At 48.3% G+C, this 16,775-nt stretch overlaps 1 protein-coding gene across 9 annotated transcripts in view; it reads right to left on the bottom strand.

The window, feature by feature from the left end:
• PDXDC1 (pyridoxal dependent decarboxylase domain containing 1) overlaps positions 1 to 16,775 on the bottom strand; it is a 62,469-nt gene that overhangs the window by 3,248 nt on the left and 42,446 nt on the right. For all 9 annotated transcript variants that reach the window (XM_033235662.1, XM_033235660.1, XM_033235661.1 and 6 more), the window contains 11 exons: positions 16,157 to 16,282; positions 12,724 to 12,774; positions 8,787 to 8,850; positions 6,534 to 6,622; positions 5,449 to 5,554; positions 3,639 to 3,810; positions 2,525 to 2,643; positions 2,108 to 2,229; positions 1,171 to 1,263; positions 996 to 1,092; positions 3 to 107 (listed from right to left, as the gene is read on the bottom strand). In XM_033235662.1, the coding sequence (XP_033091553.1) occupies positions 3 to 107; positions 996 to 1,092; positions 1,171 to 1,263; positions 2,108 to 2,229; positions 2,525 to 2,643; positions 3,639 to 3,810; positions 5,449 to 5,554; positions 6,534 to 6,622; positions 8,787 to 8,850; positions 12,724 to 12,774; positions 16,157 to 16,282 (1,144 nt within the window). The remainder of the gene's footprint in view (positions 1 to 2; positions 108 to 995; positions 1,093 to 1,170; positions 1,264 to 2,107; positions 2,230 to 2,524; positions 2,644 to 3,638; positions 3,811 to 5,448; positions 5,555 to 6,533; positions 6,623 to 8,786; positions 8,851 to 12,723; positions 12,775 to 16,156; positions 16,283 to 16,775) is intronic.

The raw sequence follows: 16,775 nt of genomic DNA, 5'->3' as shown, positions 1-16,775 counted from the left end.
ACCTGGAAGCCTCTGCTTGGTGCGGCTGCCCGAGGGCGTTGGAGGCGGCGTGACTCCTGCACCTTGTGCTTTGTAGACGTATATGGGTTCCGTGGACTCCAGAGAGCCTGCGGGAGAGGAGAGGACTGGGTGGAAACGACAGGCACAGGCTGCCCTGGAAGACACCACCTGCCCTCACATAGCCTTGCTCCCCAATAACCTCTTTCCAGCCATTGAGCCTGCCACAGACCGGTGGAGACGAGCACTTATGAATGTGCTGAGCTAGAGAGAGCCGCCTCACAGGGCCAGCACTGCCAGCACTCGCCAGCAGTGCAGCATGAGCGCACCCAGGGAGCCAGGCCCAACAGGGAAATGTACTGTAGCCACAAGAAGTGGGTGCCTCTGCTGAAGGCTAAGGCTTGGGAGATTAGAAATCAGATTATCTTTTGCTTTCATGACAATGGAGTCATCGTTTCCTGGGGAAGAATGAAGGAAGGGGCTCGAGTGTAGGAAATTATTTCCTGGGTAGAACAGGAAAGGAGTCACAGACTGTTAACACCCTCCCCACATTCCAGCCGCTGGAACGCTTGCTGGCTGCCTGGTTCAGAATAAACCGTGCCAGCGCTCCATGCTTCAGTCTGCATTGCCACTTGCAAAAGCCATCCTCTGCTGGCGCAGAACACACGTGAAGATAAGAAGTATTAACCCTGAATCAAAATGCCCAAGACACAGCACCCTGAAAGTCTGCACGGCTGAGTAGGCGCATCCTGATGGCCTCGCGGTGGCAACAGTTGCAGAGAGCGGGTAGCTGCTTCCCTGCTATTTCAGCCGCCAGGGTGTGGGGGGAGGAGGACAGGGCACACCAGACCTTGTCTCCTCAGATGCCCAGCCCACACCCAGTGATGAAGAATGGGAACCAGGCCGGGCTTCTCAGTGCGAAGAGTGTTGGGACCCAAGGGCATCTGGTGAAACCTCCCAAGGTCATTGAGACCTGGGAGAAGCCTACGCCATCCTACCTGCTGTCAAGTTAAAAGTTCTTCCCTTCTGTAAAGCCTGGACCGGAGAAAACCAATTCAGCACGGAGCCCACTACAGGGATCTGCCGCAACACCCCCTGCAAGACAGGACCAGTGCTCAGGGCCACCTGGCCTCACGGCGGCACCCCCAGCCTGCTGCCCGTCGGGGGCCTCACCTCTTCCAGAAGCCGCTCTTCATTCGCCTTCTGCAGCTCGACCTGAGCTTCCTGAATGCCTTTCCGAACCACCTCTGTCATGTTTTCCAGAAGCTGCGGTTAAGACCAAGAAAGGCATTACTTGTTTAAGCTTCTTGCCTGGGACCCAGAAGAGCTAGTAACACGGCACTGAGGGAATATTTCAAAAGCAGGTCAATGAAATCCTGCATTGAAATGCCGGTGTAAAAAGAAAATAGAAAATCAAAGACAAGCGGATAAAATGCTCATAGAGGCCTAGGTGGACACACCTTGGTGACCAGCCTCATTTGGTAGGTATTCTTGAAAACAGAGAAGTCATAAAGTCAGGCTCAGCAAGGAATGAAGCTGGCTCCTCAGCCGCATGTCTCTCTCCTTTTACAGCAGTCTTACCTTGGTCCCTCTTCTCTCCTTTTGAGAGATTTTAGGGAAGTAATGATCTGTTTGGAGGATACCTGATCAGCCTTCCAGCCTGGTCCTCCACACTAGGGGACCCACAGCAGTAGGTCTATTCCTGGTGGGAAGTGCTGTAGGGAAGGGGTATGGGGGGAACCACACATCAAGAAGCCCCTGTTCCATTCACCCTCAGGACACAGCTCCAGAGCGGAAGTCCTCCCTGACCTTGGTGACAGGGGTGAATGTGCCTGTGTGTCCAGCTACCCGCCCTCTTCTCCAAGGCGGGGTTACTACACAGCGTGGCTATGTGGCTCTTTCCCCCTGAGCTTGTGAGATCACTGGGGCATGGGCTGTCCAACCCACTTGGCATCCCTGACACCTGGCACAAGGCCCAGCTTACAGAAAACATTGACAGACTTGAAGAGAGAATGAACAGACATCCCAAGGGCAGCTCCTTTCCTCGTGACCCCCGCTGTTTGGTGGACAAAACTCGGAAAAGGAATGAACACGGATGGGTGCTACGGACCCTGGAGTTCTCCTCTATCTCCCGGGCTGTGGCCGCAATGGTCTCCACGAGCTCAGCCACATCCATGTCCTCGCTCGCCATGCCGACATAAAGGCAGCTCTTCATGCTCTTATACTCAGGACCTGCAAAGGAAATGAGACAAACTTGGGTTCCCAAGTCCCCTGTCATGGGTGAGACGTGGACCTGCTCTCCTGTCCAGTGGCCTGACCACACACAAAGCGGTCTCCTCCATGGAGATTCTAAGGACAGAGAGAAAGGCCTGACAAGGCTGCAGAAGGGGAGGGAGGTCTCAGAACCCCACCTTCGCCCGGAACTCAGCCGGAGAGATGCTGACCCTCCAAGAGATAAGCCATCTTCTTTAAAGCCAGTTAGCAAATGTCCTTCCAAACCTCACAGCTGACTTATAAAAGTAATTACCTATTTTAAATGTTAGGTCAGATTCCAGTTCATTTAACTTTTTCACGAGTCCAGCGTGGATTTTTTCCCCTTCGGGATCTGATTTCAAACTGCTCTTATCATCATTAGCATGTTCATACCTAAAATAACATCAAACAACAGCATTTCAGCCTGAAAGATCAAATGTCTCTTCTGATACAGGATTAGAGGTGGAGTAGAAACCTCTAGATATTAGCAGGACAATGGAGTGGAACCAATGGGCAAAAGAACTACTGCCAGTGTCTCCAGACCACAAAGTTTCAGGAAGGCCACAGGTGTATAGATTGCCAGGAGTAAAGAGAAAGTCACAGGAAAGCCTTTTTTTTTTTTTTTTTTGAGGCAGGGTCTCACTCGGTGGCCCAGGCTAGAGTGCAGTGGCATGATCTTGGCTCACTGCAACCTCCACTTCCTGGGCTCAGTTGATCCTCCCATCTAAGCTTCCTGAGTAGCTGGGACTACAGGTGTGCACCACCACCCTGGCTAACTTTTGTAATTTTGTAGAGATGGGGTTTCGCCATGTTGTCCAGGCTGGTCTCAAGCTCCTGGTGAGTGATCTATCCTCCTGTCAGCCTCCCAAAGTGCTGGGATTACAGGCAGGAGCCACCATGCCCAGCCGAAAGCCTAAGTCTTTAGTTCCATGTAAGGTCTGGAAGTCTCATGTGCAATACAAAAAGAGGTTTGCCTCACCTCTGAAGGCGAGAGAAAGCAGCCACAGGACTGCGCCCACTGAACGAGAAAGGACAGGGGAGTTCTCTCTCCCCAAGAGCTGGGTTCTTTACTGATTTGCAATTCTCTATATGCCCTGGATAGTAACCATTGTCAGTGATATATACCTGTCGGCATCTTCTCCTAGGTAGCTGAGAGTCGGCACACACAGGCAGGACATTCAGCAACTCCCCTCCCTGAGTGCCATGGTGGGCCGAATTGCCTGCTTGCACTGTGCTTTTGTAAATGCCCAGAAAACTGAGTTGCATGTTTGTTAAGTATACTGTGACTACACAGTCATCTTGGATTTCTAAGGTGGTTCACAAAATGACCCACCCGTGTTCTTCATACAGAAAAGTCTCTAACATCAAGTGGCAGGCCAAGACTTTACCTGACAACCCCTATTCCAGGCCAGTTAGGGTCATCAACATATAGGAGACCTGCCGTTGCTTCCACTTCCTGCTTGAACTCTTCACGCAACTGGAGCGTAGAGCTCAGCACTGGCAGTTTGCTTTCTATGCAGGCTACGAGCTGATCCACATCCTCTCCCCGAGTTCCTAAAACTGAAGATGTTCACAAAATGTCAGAGAATGCTCACGAGATGGCCAATGACAAGAGGGCAGGGCTCCCTCTCCCACTACTGGGAAGGTCAAAAGCTCGAGGTACTCCAGTTACCTGGAGCCATGGAGATTAAGAAAAAAAGGCACTCAACCCAGACATGGAAGAATTAGGGTTAGAAACGACACAGCTGGCTGCAGCAGGTGTGGAGGGCCTCCCTCAACGACACACTCCAGGGTTAGAAATCACCCTTCCCACAGCAAGCCTACTTCAGGCAGGCTGGAGACATCACACCACAGGTTCAGCACAGAAGCCAGCCACAGATTCTATACACTCCTACGACGGAGAAAGGGAAGTACTGTGGTAGGCTGGTGTCCCCACACAGGAACGGCAGGGAGATGGTGACAGTGCCGGGCCTCAGGGCTCACTGGCTTACTTTTGCAGTGTTAGAGACTAAGCCTCTAGAGCTGTGGCCAGGCAATCCTTATAGTGGCCAGTGCTTTGGGAAGCTGAGGCAGGAGGATCACTTAAGGCCAGGAGTTCAAGAGCAGCCTGGGTGACATAGTGAGACCACGTCTCTATGAAAAATTAAAAAAAAAAAAAAAAAAAGATGTGGTGGTGCTCGCCTGTAGTCCCAGCTCCTTGGGAGGCTGAGGCAGGGGACTGCTTGAGCCCAGGAGGTCGAGGTTGCAGTGAGCTATAGTCAAGACACTGCATTCCAGCCTGGGTGACAAATGAGACCTTGTTTCTGAAAAAATAATAAAAACCAAAGCACAGATCCCCAGGCTCCACTCTAGACTCTCTGGAGATGGGCAGCCACTGGTTGTGTGTAAAGCTCCCGGGTGACTGTCACGCGCAGTGGGGAGTGAGAACCCTTGCAGTGGGAAACCGAAGATCACAAGACATCAAAATACAGGAATTCTGGCCTGGCCGACATGGTAAAACCCCGTTTCTACAAAAAATGCAAAACCTAGTCCAGTGTGGTGGCTCATGCCTGTGGTCCCAACTCCTCGGGGGCTGAGGTGGGAAGATCATTTGAGCCCAGGAGGTCAAGGCTGCAGTGAGCCATGATCACACCACTGCGCTCCAGCCTGGGTGACGGAGCAAGACCCTGACTCAACAGCAACAAAAAAGGAATTCAGGTGGTGACTTTTTTTTTGAGACGGAGTCTCCTCTGTCGCCCAGGCTGAAGTGTAGTGGTGTAATCTCAGCTCACTGCAACCTCTGCTTCCTGGGTTCAAGTGATTCTCCTGCCTCAGCCTCCCAAGTAGCTGGGACTATAGGCATGTACCACCAGACCTGGCTAAATTTTTGTCTTTTTAGTAGAGATGGGGTTTCACCATGTTGGCCAGGCTGGTCTTGAACTCCTGACCTCAGATGATCCGCCTGCCTTGGCCTCCCAAAGTGCTGGGATTACAGGCGTGAGCCACCAAGCCCAGCCAATTCAGGTGACTTCTGAATTCTCATTCTGATTCTGATAAGTTACATGGGAATGCTAATCTACCTAAATTTAGCCCAAAAGAAAAGGAAATGCCCCTCCAAAAAGAGATGCTAATGACTCCAGGAGGACAGAGTATCATAAGCGCAAGCCAATCCACCCAGCAGCCCCAGAACAAGAGCAAGGGATGTCTGGGCCTGGTTACCTGCTGCCGTCATCAAAGGGCTGAACCGCACACAAGTGCCCTCGGCTTCCAGATCCATGACCGTGAGGCCACTCGCAGGCACCAGTTGCTTCAGCTGTTCTCCCAGCTGTGAGGACAAAATGAACACCCTCCTGTAACGAGGGACTCAGAAGTCTTCAGAACCCACCCTCATCCGCTCGGCCCCAGACCAAAGAGGCTTCCAGAGAACTGGTTCCTTCTCATCTTTTGACTATCTCTGAATACTTAGAGCAGCTTTTTAAAAACAGTAAATTTTATGTTTTTTTCTTATTAATACAAGTTCACCGTAGAAAAATTTAGGAAATACAGGTAAAAAATAATAACAATGACCCACAGCACATTACTAAGCGACACCCACTGCTGACATGTGGTCTACCCCCAGTGTCACTTCTCTGAGTGGCAGGTGGGGTGTTGTAGTTGTTGCCATAAAACAGGCTACTCGACACTGCTTAGTAACCTGCACTGATTCATTTCGTTTATGATGACCAGTTCCCTTCTGCTTGAGACATTCAGCTCTATGGTCTCTCACAGCTGTGCTGAGCCCCACATGGGTGTACCAGGACTTATCCGCCAACCTGCTAGGCTGGGCGTGTCCAGCATTGGCTAGGACCGCTGCTGACGCCGTCCCACACTGTTCACAACATGCTTCAGACTCAAATTCTAGAGTTACTATACAGTGCCCAAAAAGCTACCAAAGCGCAGGCCTGGCTCCACACTGCCAGCTGCAGATGCTCGGCAGACTCTGCCTGGGGCTCCCGGCTGTGCTGCCCGGGCTCACCAGAACCCACCGCAGCTGCCCTGCAGCCCACATTTTGCCTGTTATCTCACAGCCTTATACGGCAGCAAGGAAAGTGAGGGAGCAATGCCGGAAGGACTTGCCAGAGGTGACCCAGCTCATGAGGCGGTAACAGAACGGGGACCAGAACCCCAGAGCAAGCCCAGCACTGGCAGGGCGGCTCCTCCTGTGGGCCTCAGTTCCCATACAGGAGCGTGCATCACCCTCACCAGCAGGTGGGACGGTGATGGGCCAGGACCTGAAAGGAAAGGCAGGCAGCTGCCATTCTCACCCAGCGATTCAGCGCGTCACACGAGTGCCTCTCCCGGCCAACTGCCGAAGGTGTCATGGTGGGCACTGGGACAGCTTTAAACACCGGATCTGACACCAAAACACAGAAAGGGAGTCACTTCCAGAAACACAGCTGACCAAAAACACCACCCTCCCAACCCTACTTCATTCCCATCCCAATACTAGCCCGAGGGCACTGACTCGTATTCCTGAATTCTCACGTATTATCTGACAGAGGGCTACGTTTCTTTTTCCTCATGATCTATGTAACACTTGAATACATTCACATAAAACAGAATTATTAATTTCATTTTTGAAAAGGTTTGCTTTCAAGGGATTTCAAGAGGAAACAGCAATTGTTGTAAGTTAGTAACCAGTCTCCCAAGCACCGTGTGAGGTCTGTGAGAGCCACGATCATCCAACTAGGCCTCACAGTGGGCGCCAACCCATGCAGGCACAGAGCCCAACACTGGAGACAGAAGGCAGGTAAGGGTTCTGCCATCTTGGAGCTGACATTTTAGTTGAGGAAACGGACCATAAAGAAAGAAAATCACTCATGTGGTTGTTAGTCACGAGAGAAGCTGGGGGCTCTGATAGAAAATGATGGAGTCCCTCAGGCAGGATAGGCAGGGAAGGCTCTCTGAGGAGGTGGATACTTAGTAGAGACTGAAATGGTGAGGAGGAGCTGGCACCAGAAGAGAGAAATGTGTGTGAGGCAGAGGGAACACCGAGTGTTACGCCCTTGCAGTAGGAAAGGGCAGAGTGTTCCTGCAGCGCGGAAAAGACCGGTCTGACTGAGGCACAATGAACGAGAGGGAGAGTGGAAGAGGGGAAGGCAGAGGGGACGTCGGGGCAGAGTGTGCAGGCCTCATGGGGCGTGGGAGAGCCTGGCCTTTGTTCCACTGAAACGGTAAGATACCTTTGGGCTCTGGGCAGGGAAGTGACACTGATACAGGAGTGCTGAGAAGGGAAGAACGTGGTCCCTTTAAATGACACAGAAGCAGGGAAGGGAAGTGCTGGGGAGATAAAGGCAGGTCCCTGGCGAGGGCTCCACCCCACGGACCTACGTGAGGACAGGCACTCCTGCCTTCCCCCACATGCTGCATTTCCCAAGACCACCCTGGCCCGCCACACCACCATCCTGGGCCTATAAAAACCTGAGACCCTAGTGGGCAGACTAAAGTGGCCGGATGGCAAGAGGAACACATTGGTGGAAAAAAGACACAAGGGGCTGGTCATCGAGAGCAGGCCGGCAGAAGAGCACCCCGACCGGCAAGCCAGCAGGCCATGGGCCAGCGGGATGAGGCGGGGTTTGGCCAGGGCCGCTGACCGGCCCAACTCCAAGGGAAAACTATCTCCCTCTGGCTCCCCCATTGGCGGAGAGCTACTTCCACTCAATAAACCTTGCACTCATTCTCCAAGCCCACGTGTGATCCCATTCTTCCGGCACACCAAGGCAAGAACATGGGATACATTAATCCCTCTGTCCTTGTGATAAGGAAGGGGTCTAACTGAGCTAAAACAAGCTGCCTACAGACGACTAAATTAAAAGAGCACACTGGAACACATGCCCACTGGGGCCTTAGGAGCTATAAAACATTCACCCCTAGATGCTGCCATGCAGTCGGAGCCCCACAGCCCGCCTGTCTGTATGCTCTCCTAGAGGTTTGAGCAGCAGCGGGGCATTGAAGAAGCGAGCCACACCCCCATCACGTGCCCTGTGAGGGGGACAAGAGAACCTTTCCAGTTTCAACACCATGTGACTTCCACTTATAACCCTCACTCTGCCAGGTGGAGAATGGTCTGGAATGGGCTGTGTAGAATGTATGAAAGTCAGAGATCAGTTGAGAGGGGACAATGGCCATCCAGGTAAAAAAATAATGGTGCCCTGGACTAGATTGGTGGCACTTGGGACATTGTTTAAAGATACAGACTCCTGGGTACAACCTACTGACTCAAAATATGTGGGAAGTAAGGCCCACAAATCTTTATGTTCAAGCAACTCTTTCTCAGCCATTCCAGCACTGGTCCAGCGACTGGCATTTGGGAACCCCTGGTTTAATCACCGCAAACTATCAGCAAAATACTAAGGCATTTCGGACTGAAGTTTTCATGAACATTATTACATTTTTCTGAAATGCTGGCTGAAGATTTTTCGCAATAAAAATATTTTGAACTATTTAACTTGAAATGGTATCAAATTCAAAGCCTTTAACACAGATATGAAAATAACCCTCTTTTAAAATTCACTGACCTGAGTCTGGTAATTCCTGGAAAAATCTGAACACCACCACTGGGGAGCTGAGCTCATCCTCCACCTGGAAGAATGAAAGTCTCATATCACCAAGTAACATTGAACTCCAGACACCTTCAAAATGAAATGCTGAGTTCAAAAACTCGCTTAGAGATGCTCTATTTGTAAATAAACACACTAAAAAGTTCAGAGATTAATTTCAGTTGCTAGAAAAACAAAAATCAAATGTTTAGTAAAATTCTGAAAAATAACTATGAGCCAGCCCCTGAAAGCACACTGTGAATTATAAGATAGCTGACACTGGTACATTGAAATTAAAGCATGGGAAAATTTTAATAAGGGATAAACATAGGTCTAACATTAAAGATTCAAATCAGTAAGAAGCAGTGAAATTAGACTCAGTGCTGAGAGAGCCCATGCTTTCAAGAATCCCAGAAATTATGCAAGATTTATTGAAACTTAAACTTTTTTTTTTTTAGAGATGGGGTCTTGCTATGTTGTCCAGGCTGGTCTTGAACTCTTGGCCTCAATTAATCCTCCTACTTTGGCTTTCCAAGTGATGGGATTACAGGCGTGAGACACTGTGCCTGGCCAACTAGAAGTTTTTATATTCACAGGAAAAAAGGGGGAAACAAGTACTTTCTTCCCCTTTGTAAAACTTTTGGAACAAGATGCAAGTCCTGCTGGAGATGTAGACAAGCACAGCTGAGAACTGGATCTGTGTATTTTCTAATATATTTACTTATTATTAAAGACAGGCCCCAGACGACTAACTTCATTAGTGAGTTTCCTAACAGTTGAAAACATCCACTGCATTATGTATTATGATAATCCAGCAGCGAGTTCCTGTTCTGCATCAAACAGTATACCCTGACCTGGTCAAGCCATGGGGTAAGGGTACCGTAAACAGCCATGTCCTTGGCAGGCTCTGTGGTACTGCAGGGGCATGTGGGCGGTCCTGGGGGAGAAGATCTCTAAGCATCCAACAATCCCAGAACTATAGCTCTAGTCATAAAACTTCTGTTCCAAGGCTCTTCGAGTGTGATGACTCACTGGTAGGGCCTCAACAGGAAATGCTAACTTGGAAAGGCAAGAAGCAGCGGCCCAAGATCTTTTCTACTAACTTTTCAAAGGACCGTGTGGACAGGATTCAGATCAAGCAGGATGTGAATTCAAATCTGCCAGTTATTTACGGGGCCAGTCCTGTGCTAAGTGCCTTCACATCCGTCATCTTTCACTTTCACAGACAAATAAAACGTGATACTTTTAAAAGGTATGGCGGTGGGGGGGGAGGTGCTTCATATTTAAATAGGGGGGCAAGTTCAATAAGCAAGTAGGAACAAAAAGGCAACAAAATCACCCACCCATTCTCCCATCCTCAGCTAGGAGATGGCAGAGTGAGGTGAGTGCCAAGACTTCTATGAATATTATGATCACTTTTCTTTCTTTGAACTCAGTGGTCTCAAATGTCAATGTGTGTAAGAAATACTGTACAGGGTTAGAGACACTCCTGGTTCTAGCAACGTGATAGACTGAGTAGATACTGAAGTTGTCAATTCTGAATATCTGAAATACTGGATTAAATATGACCAAGAACCAAAAAAAGGTTAAACCATGGCTGGGCTCACACACACAAAAAGGTGAATCCACAAAGAGGAAACAGAAGGACGACTGTCAGCTGAGTGGCAGGGGATGGGGGCATGTCTGGGGCCTGGCACTGGGCTTTCAGGGCTAGGGTCTTGGGTGTTAATGCCAGGTGAGGGGCAGTGGTGAGTCTGTATAAGGCCTTTACAAAGCTTCTATAGGAAAGACAAACAGATCTGATTTCAGATAGTAATAAGAGTGATGAAGACGACCCAAGGGATGGAGTGACATCTGACGGTGGGAGGGTATCTTAGGGTGGTCAGGAAAGGCCTTTCTGAAGAGGTGAGATCTGAATTAAGATCTGAAAGGTAAGAAACCAGTCATTAGAAGAATTGGGGCTGGGGAGGCTGCGCGCGGTTCACGCCTGTAATCCCAGCACTTTGGGAGGCTGAGGCGGGAGGATCATGGGGTCAGGAGTTCAAGACCAGCCTGGCCAACATGGTGAAACCCCGTCTCTACTAAAAATACAGAAATTAATGGGCATGGTGGCGCGTGCCTGTAATTCCAGCTACTTGGGAGGCTGAGGCAGGAGAACTGCTTGAACAGGGAGCCAGGAGGCGGAGGTTGCAGTGAGCCGAGATCGTGCCACTGCACTCCAGCCTGGGCTACAGAGTGAGACTCCATCACAAAAAAAATAAAAAGAATTGGGGGTGAGGGAGCGGGAAACGGTGTTTCCAGGCAGAGAGAAGAGCATGTACAAAGGAGACTGTTGGGAGGGTTAAATGAAATAACGCATGTAAGGTACTTAATACCACGCATGCATTTCACAAGCAGCAGCTGGGACGGTGGTGATGACAGTGATGACGATGATGACAACGATGACTCACAGGCCCTAACACCTCATGGTGTTAGCCAATTATTGTATCCTCTACTGAGAAAACAGCCATTGGAAGAAGGGACAGAGCAGGCTTTCTACCTGGGCCAGTGTGGCCTACAGAGATGCTCCAACACGACTGGTGATTAGCACCACTGGGTCCCCCGATTTGAGAATGAGGGAGCAGCAATGGCTGAGGAAAAGCTGAGTGCGCTCAGCACGGCAGGGGCAGGAAAGCAAACAGGCCCAGCACTGGCTGGGTTCCTAACAGCTCGCTCAAGCCAGGCCGTAATTTGCTTCTCTGTTTGCAATCAGAGGAGTCCAACCAACATACTTTCTTTGACAGTGGAGCTTGCAGGCCTGGAAAGAATATGACTCAATGTCACAGGGTCACCCTGTGGCACTGCTTAAGAGTAGGGCCCAGGCCTCTGAACTTAGATTCATCCCTTCTGCTTTTCCAGTGGTCCCCTTCCTCGTCCAAGGCTAGAACCCCCCACCGAGCTAGAACTCGGGTCAACTGGCTCCAGACTCTCACTCAGAAGGCAGAGTAGACACACCCCCTTCAACAAAACCATGCATTTTTTTTCTTCCTTGAGACAGGGTCTCTGTCACCCAGGCTGGCGTGCAGTGGCACAATCTCAGCTCACTGCAATCTCTGCCTCCCGGGTTCAAGTAATTCTTTCACCTCAGCCTCCCCAGTAGCTGGGACTACAGGTGTGTGCCACCACGCTCAGCTACTTTTTGTATTTAAACCAAACCATGTTCTAAAAGAAAAATAAACTCTACTGACTTGAACCCCAAATATGCTCAAATGTTAGTTGTAAACTTAAGCATACCTTGCAGAATTGTCAAAGAAACACTCAGTGAACCTATTTAAATCAGAATTTGACATATATTTCCTGAAGTTCTAAAATACAATGAAGCAAAACACAAAAACAATCAAACCTGAACTGATCCTCATTCTCTCCTAAATCCTTATTTCCTTGTTTAGTTATGCCTAGGGAGCAACCTCTGTTGGATTCACCTCAGGAAGGTATCAGAAGACAAGAGCAGGGCCATTTCCTTTTCCCTTTCTCCCCCTTCATGCAAATGAAAACTGATGGCAGAAGGTTTCAGAAAGAGAAGCCCAAAGCATTCTGAGGCACACAGTGAGTTTTCATTTTGGGAAGATGAGTGTGCTCAAGGCCTTGGGCAGCTGAACTCAATGGTGTTTATCTTTGTGCAATTCTGAACTTTAACACAATAAATGAAGTCTACGAAAAGCATCGTAGGAATTAAACATTGTATGGTTCACATTTCTTCGCTTCAGGCTCACGGCATAAATATAGGCAGTTTATTGTTGTTGTTGTTGTTTTTACCCGAGCTGACACAATTCCACTGAAATGTGGAGAAAATCATTCTAAAGTTCTAAAATCATTCTAAGTTGCCGAAGTTTAAAAAAAGTTACGTTTTCAAAACATATGAAATTATATACTATACCAAGATTTTGATGTAATTCACTTTCTTCAAATTTTCCTGCAACCGTTGACTCTGCAAATGACAAAAAATAGCACGTGTAATTAGACGGACACGGGATATGAAGAAGTGGTTTTCACCAGGGGCTGTGGAGGTCTGTGAACATGGATGTCAGGCAAAGTCACCTGCGACTTGGTGGTTTCTAAGTTCAGCCACCCGTTTTTGTATTTCAACATCTGTAAATATTCACCAATCTTTCATTTAAAAGTTACACTAGTAATTCAAGAAAAGCAATTTCTAATAAGACACAGAAATCTGTAGTATTTGCAGTGTAAGTCTTTCATTCAAAAGCTACTGAGTATAAACACGTGCAAGGCACAGTACCAAACACTGGGGGAGACCAATGACAAATGAGAAGATGCAGCGCACTCAAGAGCTGGTGATAAGAGCATGATGCTGCCACTTACCACCTGTAGGACCACGGGTAAGTCACTTCATCTGCCAGTCACCAGCTATTTAACCTGTCTGTGCTTCAGTTCCCTCAATTATAAAATGGGGAGGACAGTATGTATCTCACGTAGCTGTGAGGATTAAATGAGTTGATATGCAACACAAGTGCTTAGGAACGCGGTCTAGAATGTAGTGTCACTAGACTGATGTCTCAATCCCAGGTCCCTCATCACTAATCGTATCTAACTCATGGGATTGGAGTACATTAATTAAACAGATACTCACTGAGTACTGGACAGTAGAAAGTCCCTCAAGAAATTCCTTTTTTTCTCCAAGAAAATTAATTCTGAATACACTGACATGAGTGGAACTTACATTCTAGTGAAGCTGCAGGATCAAATGAGATGATGCATGGAAGTACTTCGTGGTGCCTGACACTGAGGTGTCAATAACTACTGAAGAAGAGAAACAAGAGAAGAAAGAGGAGGATGAGGAGGCGAATGCTGATTTGCGCTCTCAGGAAATGTACCCTCCACTGTGGACTATAAGGCATGGCTATATACAGATGACCATGTCTGCCAAATGTCCATGCAGTTTAACACATGCATTTAGCCTGTGAGTCGGCAGCAGGACAGCATTCAAATCCTCAGAAGTATACGGTTCTGCCTGCAGGAAGATGCCAGAGCTGTGCTCACCTCAAGGGTTTGGTAGTTAATGGCATCATTCTGCACTCCATAGCCAAGGGGAATTGAAAAAATCTCCGAGTACCTAAACCGTCTCTAAATTAAGTTATTAAGGCTTCTCTTTCCTAAGAACCACATCTCAAGAAGTGAGCTAATGGCACAGTGAGACACTTTTCAAAAAATGCACCACTTTTGTAAACATAATAAGCATCAATCTTTTTTCTTTTTTTTTTTTTTTGAGACAGGGTCCTACTCTATCGCCTAGGCTGGAGTGGAGTAGTGCAGTAGTGCTATTTGGGCTCACTGCAACCTTGACCGCCTGGGCTCAAGTGATCTTCCCACCTCAGCCTCCTGAGTAGCTGGGTTTGCGCCAATACAGCTGGGTAATTTTTGTATTTTTTGTAGAGACAAGATTTCGCCACGTTGCCCAGGCTGGTCTTAAACTCTGGGGCTTCAGTGATCCACCTGCCTGCGCCTCCCAAAGTGCTGGGATTAGAGGCATGAGCCACTGCACCCAGTCCAGAGCATAAATCTTAAAACTATTGAACTATCCTAACATATGATGAACAAATGGACTACTGCTAGAGCACTATGAAAATACTTGTTTTTCGTGTGTGTGTGTGTGTGTTTTAGATGGAGTCACCCAGCCTGAAGTGCAGTGGCACGACCTTGGCTAACTGCAACCTCCACCTCCCAAGTTCGAGCAATTCTCCCTGCCTCAGCCTCCTGAGTAGCTGGGACTACAGGCGCCTGCCACCATGCCTGGCTAATTTTTGTGTATTTAGTAGAGACGGGGGTCTCACCATGTTGGCCAGGCCAGTCTCAAACTCCTGACCTCAGGTGATCCGCCCACCTCAGCCTCCCAAAGTGCTGGGATTACAGGTGTGAGCCACCGCACCTGGCCACTTATTTTTCTTAAATATAGAAATGATACTAGAGGAAGTGCCAACTCCCCAAGAATATATTTAAAACAAAGATTTCAACCCACGTGCATAATTTACTACATGAACAGACACTACAGAAAGAGCTCTACCTGTATTCATTCCTCGAGCCATCCTGGCAATCCTGGGTCATATATTTCACAAGTAAGAAAACGGAGGTGACGCACTTCTGAGCTTAGGTAGGGCTCAGCTCTAACCCTGAGTAAATATGACCTTGGTGTTTTTCTTTTTTTTTTTTTCTTTTTGAGACAGAGTCTCACTCTGTCGCCCAGGCTGGAGTGTAGTGGCATGATCTCGGCTCACTGCAAGCTCCACCTCGCGGGTTCATGCCGTTCTCCTGCCTCAGCCTCCTGAGCAGCTGGGACTACAGGCGCCCGCCACCACACCGGGCTAATTTTTTGTATTTTTAGTAGAGACGGGGTTTCACCATGTTAACCAGGATGGTCTCGATCTCCTGACCTTGTGATCTACCCGCTTCAGCCTCCCAAAGTGCTGGGATTACAGGCGTGAGCCACAGCACCCGGCCTGTTTTTTTGCTTTTTAAATGCTATGATCTGAATATTTATGTCCCCACAAAATTCCTTTGTTGAAACTTAATCCCAAATGAGTTGAGGCCTTTGGGAGGTGATTAGGGCGGGCAAGAGGATGGAACCCTCATGAACAGGATTAGTGACCTTCTGAAAGAGGCTCAAGGGGCTGTGTTCACCCCTTCTGCCATGTGAGGCCACATGCAAGGCACTATCTATGAGGAACGGGCCCTCACCAGACATGGAATCTCCTGGCACCTTGATCTGAGACTTCTCACGTCCAGAACTGTAAGCAATAAATGTCTGCTGTTTATAAGTTACCCAGTCTAAGGTATTTTGTTATAGAAGGTTGGTCTAAAACACTGAAATATAGCATAATTATGTATTTTTCACAATTAGAACACACCTAAAATGGAGAGAGAATTAGAATTGTCCCTAAGAGCCCTGCAATTTGGGAACCCAAGCCAGCTGGTTTTCAAAATATCCATGCCCTCCCATAACCACCCTGTAACCTTCCCATTCCTTCGCTGTAGTCAGTCAATTAACCCACCCCTCCACCTTTTGCACCCTTCTCCACTCCTTGGAAGTCATCTGTGACTTCTTTTCTGATCCCATGCTGACAATGGTGTTCCTTTTCATCTGATTTCATCGGCACACAAATGCTGGGACAGACAACCCAGCCCTTTCTCCCAGAACTTTGAACAAGAAAGATTTACATGCAGGGCAGTTAGTCACTGGCTCACAAGACAGTCAATCCAGACAACAACATTCTGGATGGAAGGTACAGAAATGAGACGTTTCTCTGTCTCTGCTGTGGCCAAAGAGTCTTTCATTTAAATGTCAGGCTTCTACTCACCAGTTGACAGGCATGCTTGATCCTCTCCACAATCCCATCAAGTCCCAAGTATTGTAAAGACAACCACAGAGGGAGGGCACGGAGTTTGTCTGCGGGCTTATTTGATGTAAGACCAGCAACTAAAGTCTAAAAAAGTCAAAAGAGGTTTATTAATCAAAGCCACTGCCATCTCATAATAGAACTAACCAGCTACCATTTGCTACCACTTAGTATGGGCTAGATGCCATACTAGTCACTTGGCTTACATTTTCCATCTGATCTTTCAACAACTCTAAGAGCTAAGTGTTCTAGGTAACTTCACTCAGAGACTTCGGTTTGTCCAAAGGTTCACAGCTCAGGAGTGGCAAAGCCAGGAAAAGCCAGTAGAAAACCCAGATGGGTCACATCCCAGAACCTAGGAGACTCCCCACTTCGAAGGTAGCTCTGAGCATCCTCAAACACCTGGCCATTATTTGCTGAGCAAGACAGCAGACAGTGTTTTAGTAGAAATCACTTAAACCTTATTTTGCATGCTGACTTATATCAAGAACCATACAATTTTTTTTTTTTTTTTTGGGTGACAGGATTTTGTTTTCACTCTGTTGCCCAGGCTGGAGTGCAGTGGTGTGACCATAGCTCA

The sequence above is a fragment of the Trachypithecus francoisi genome, unplaced genomic scaffold, assembly GCF_009764315.1.
Source record: "Trachypithecus francoisi isolate TF-2019V2 unplaced genomic scaffold, Tfra_2.0 Lachesis_group15, whole genome shotgun sequence".
Lineage (NCBI taxonomy): Eukaryota > Metazoa > Chordata > Mammalia > Primates > Cercopithecidae > Trachypithecus > Trachypithecus francoisi.
Note: the sequence above shows the minus strand (reverse complement) of the source record. Positions and strands in the feature narration are given on the sequence as shown.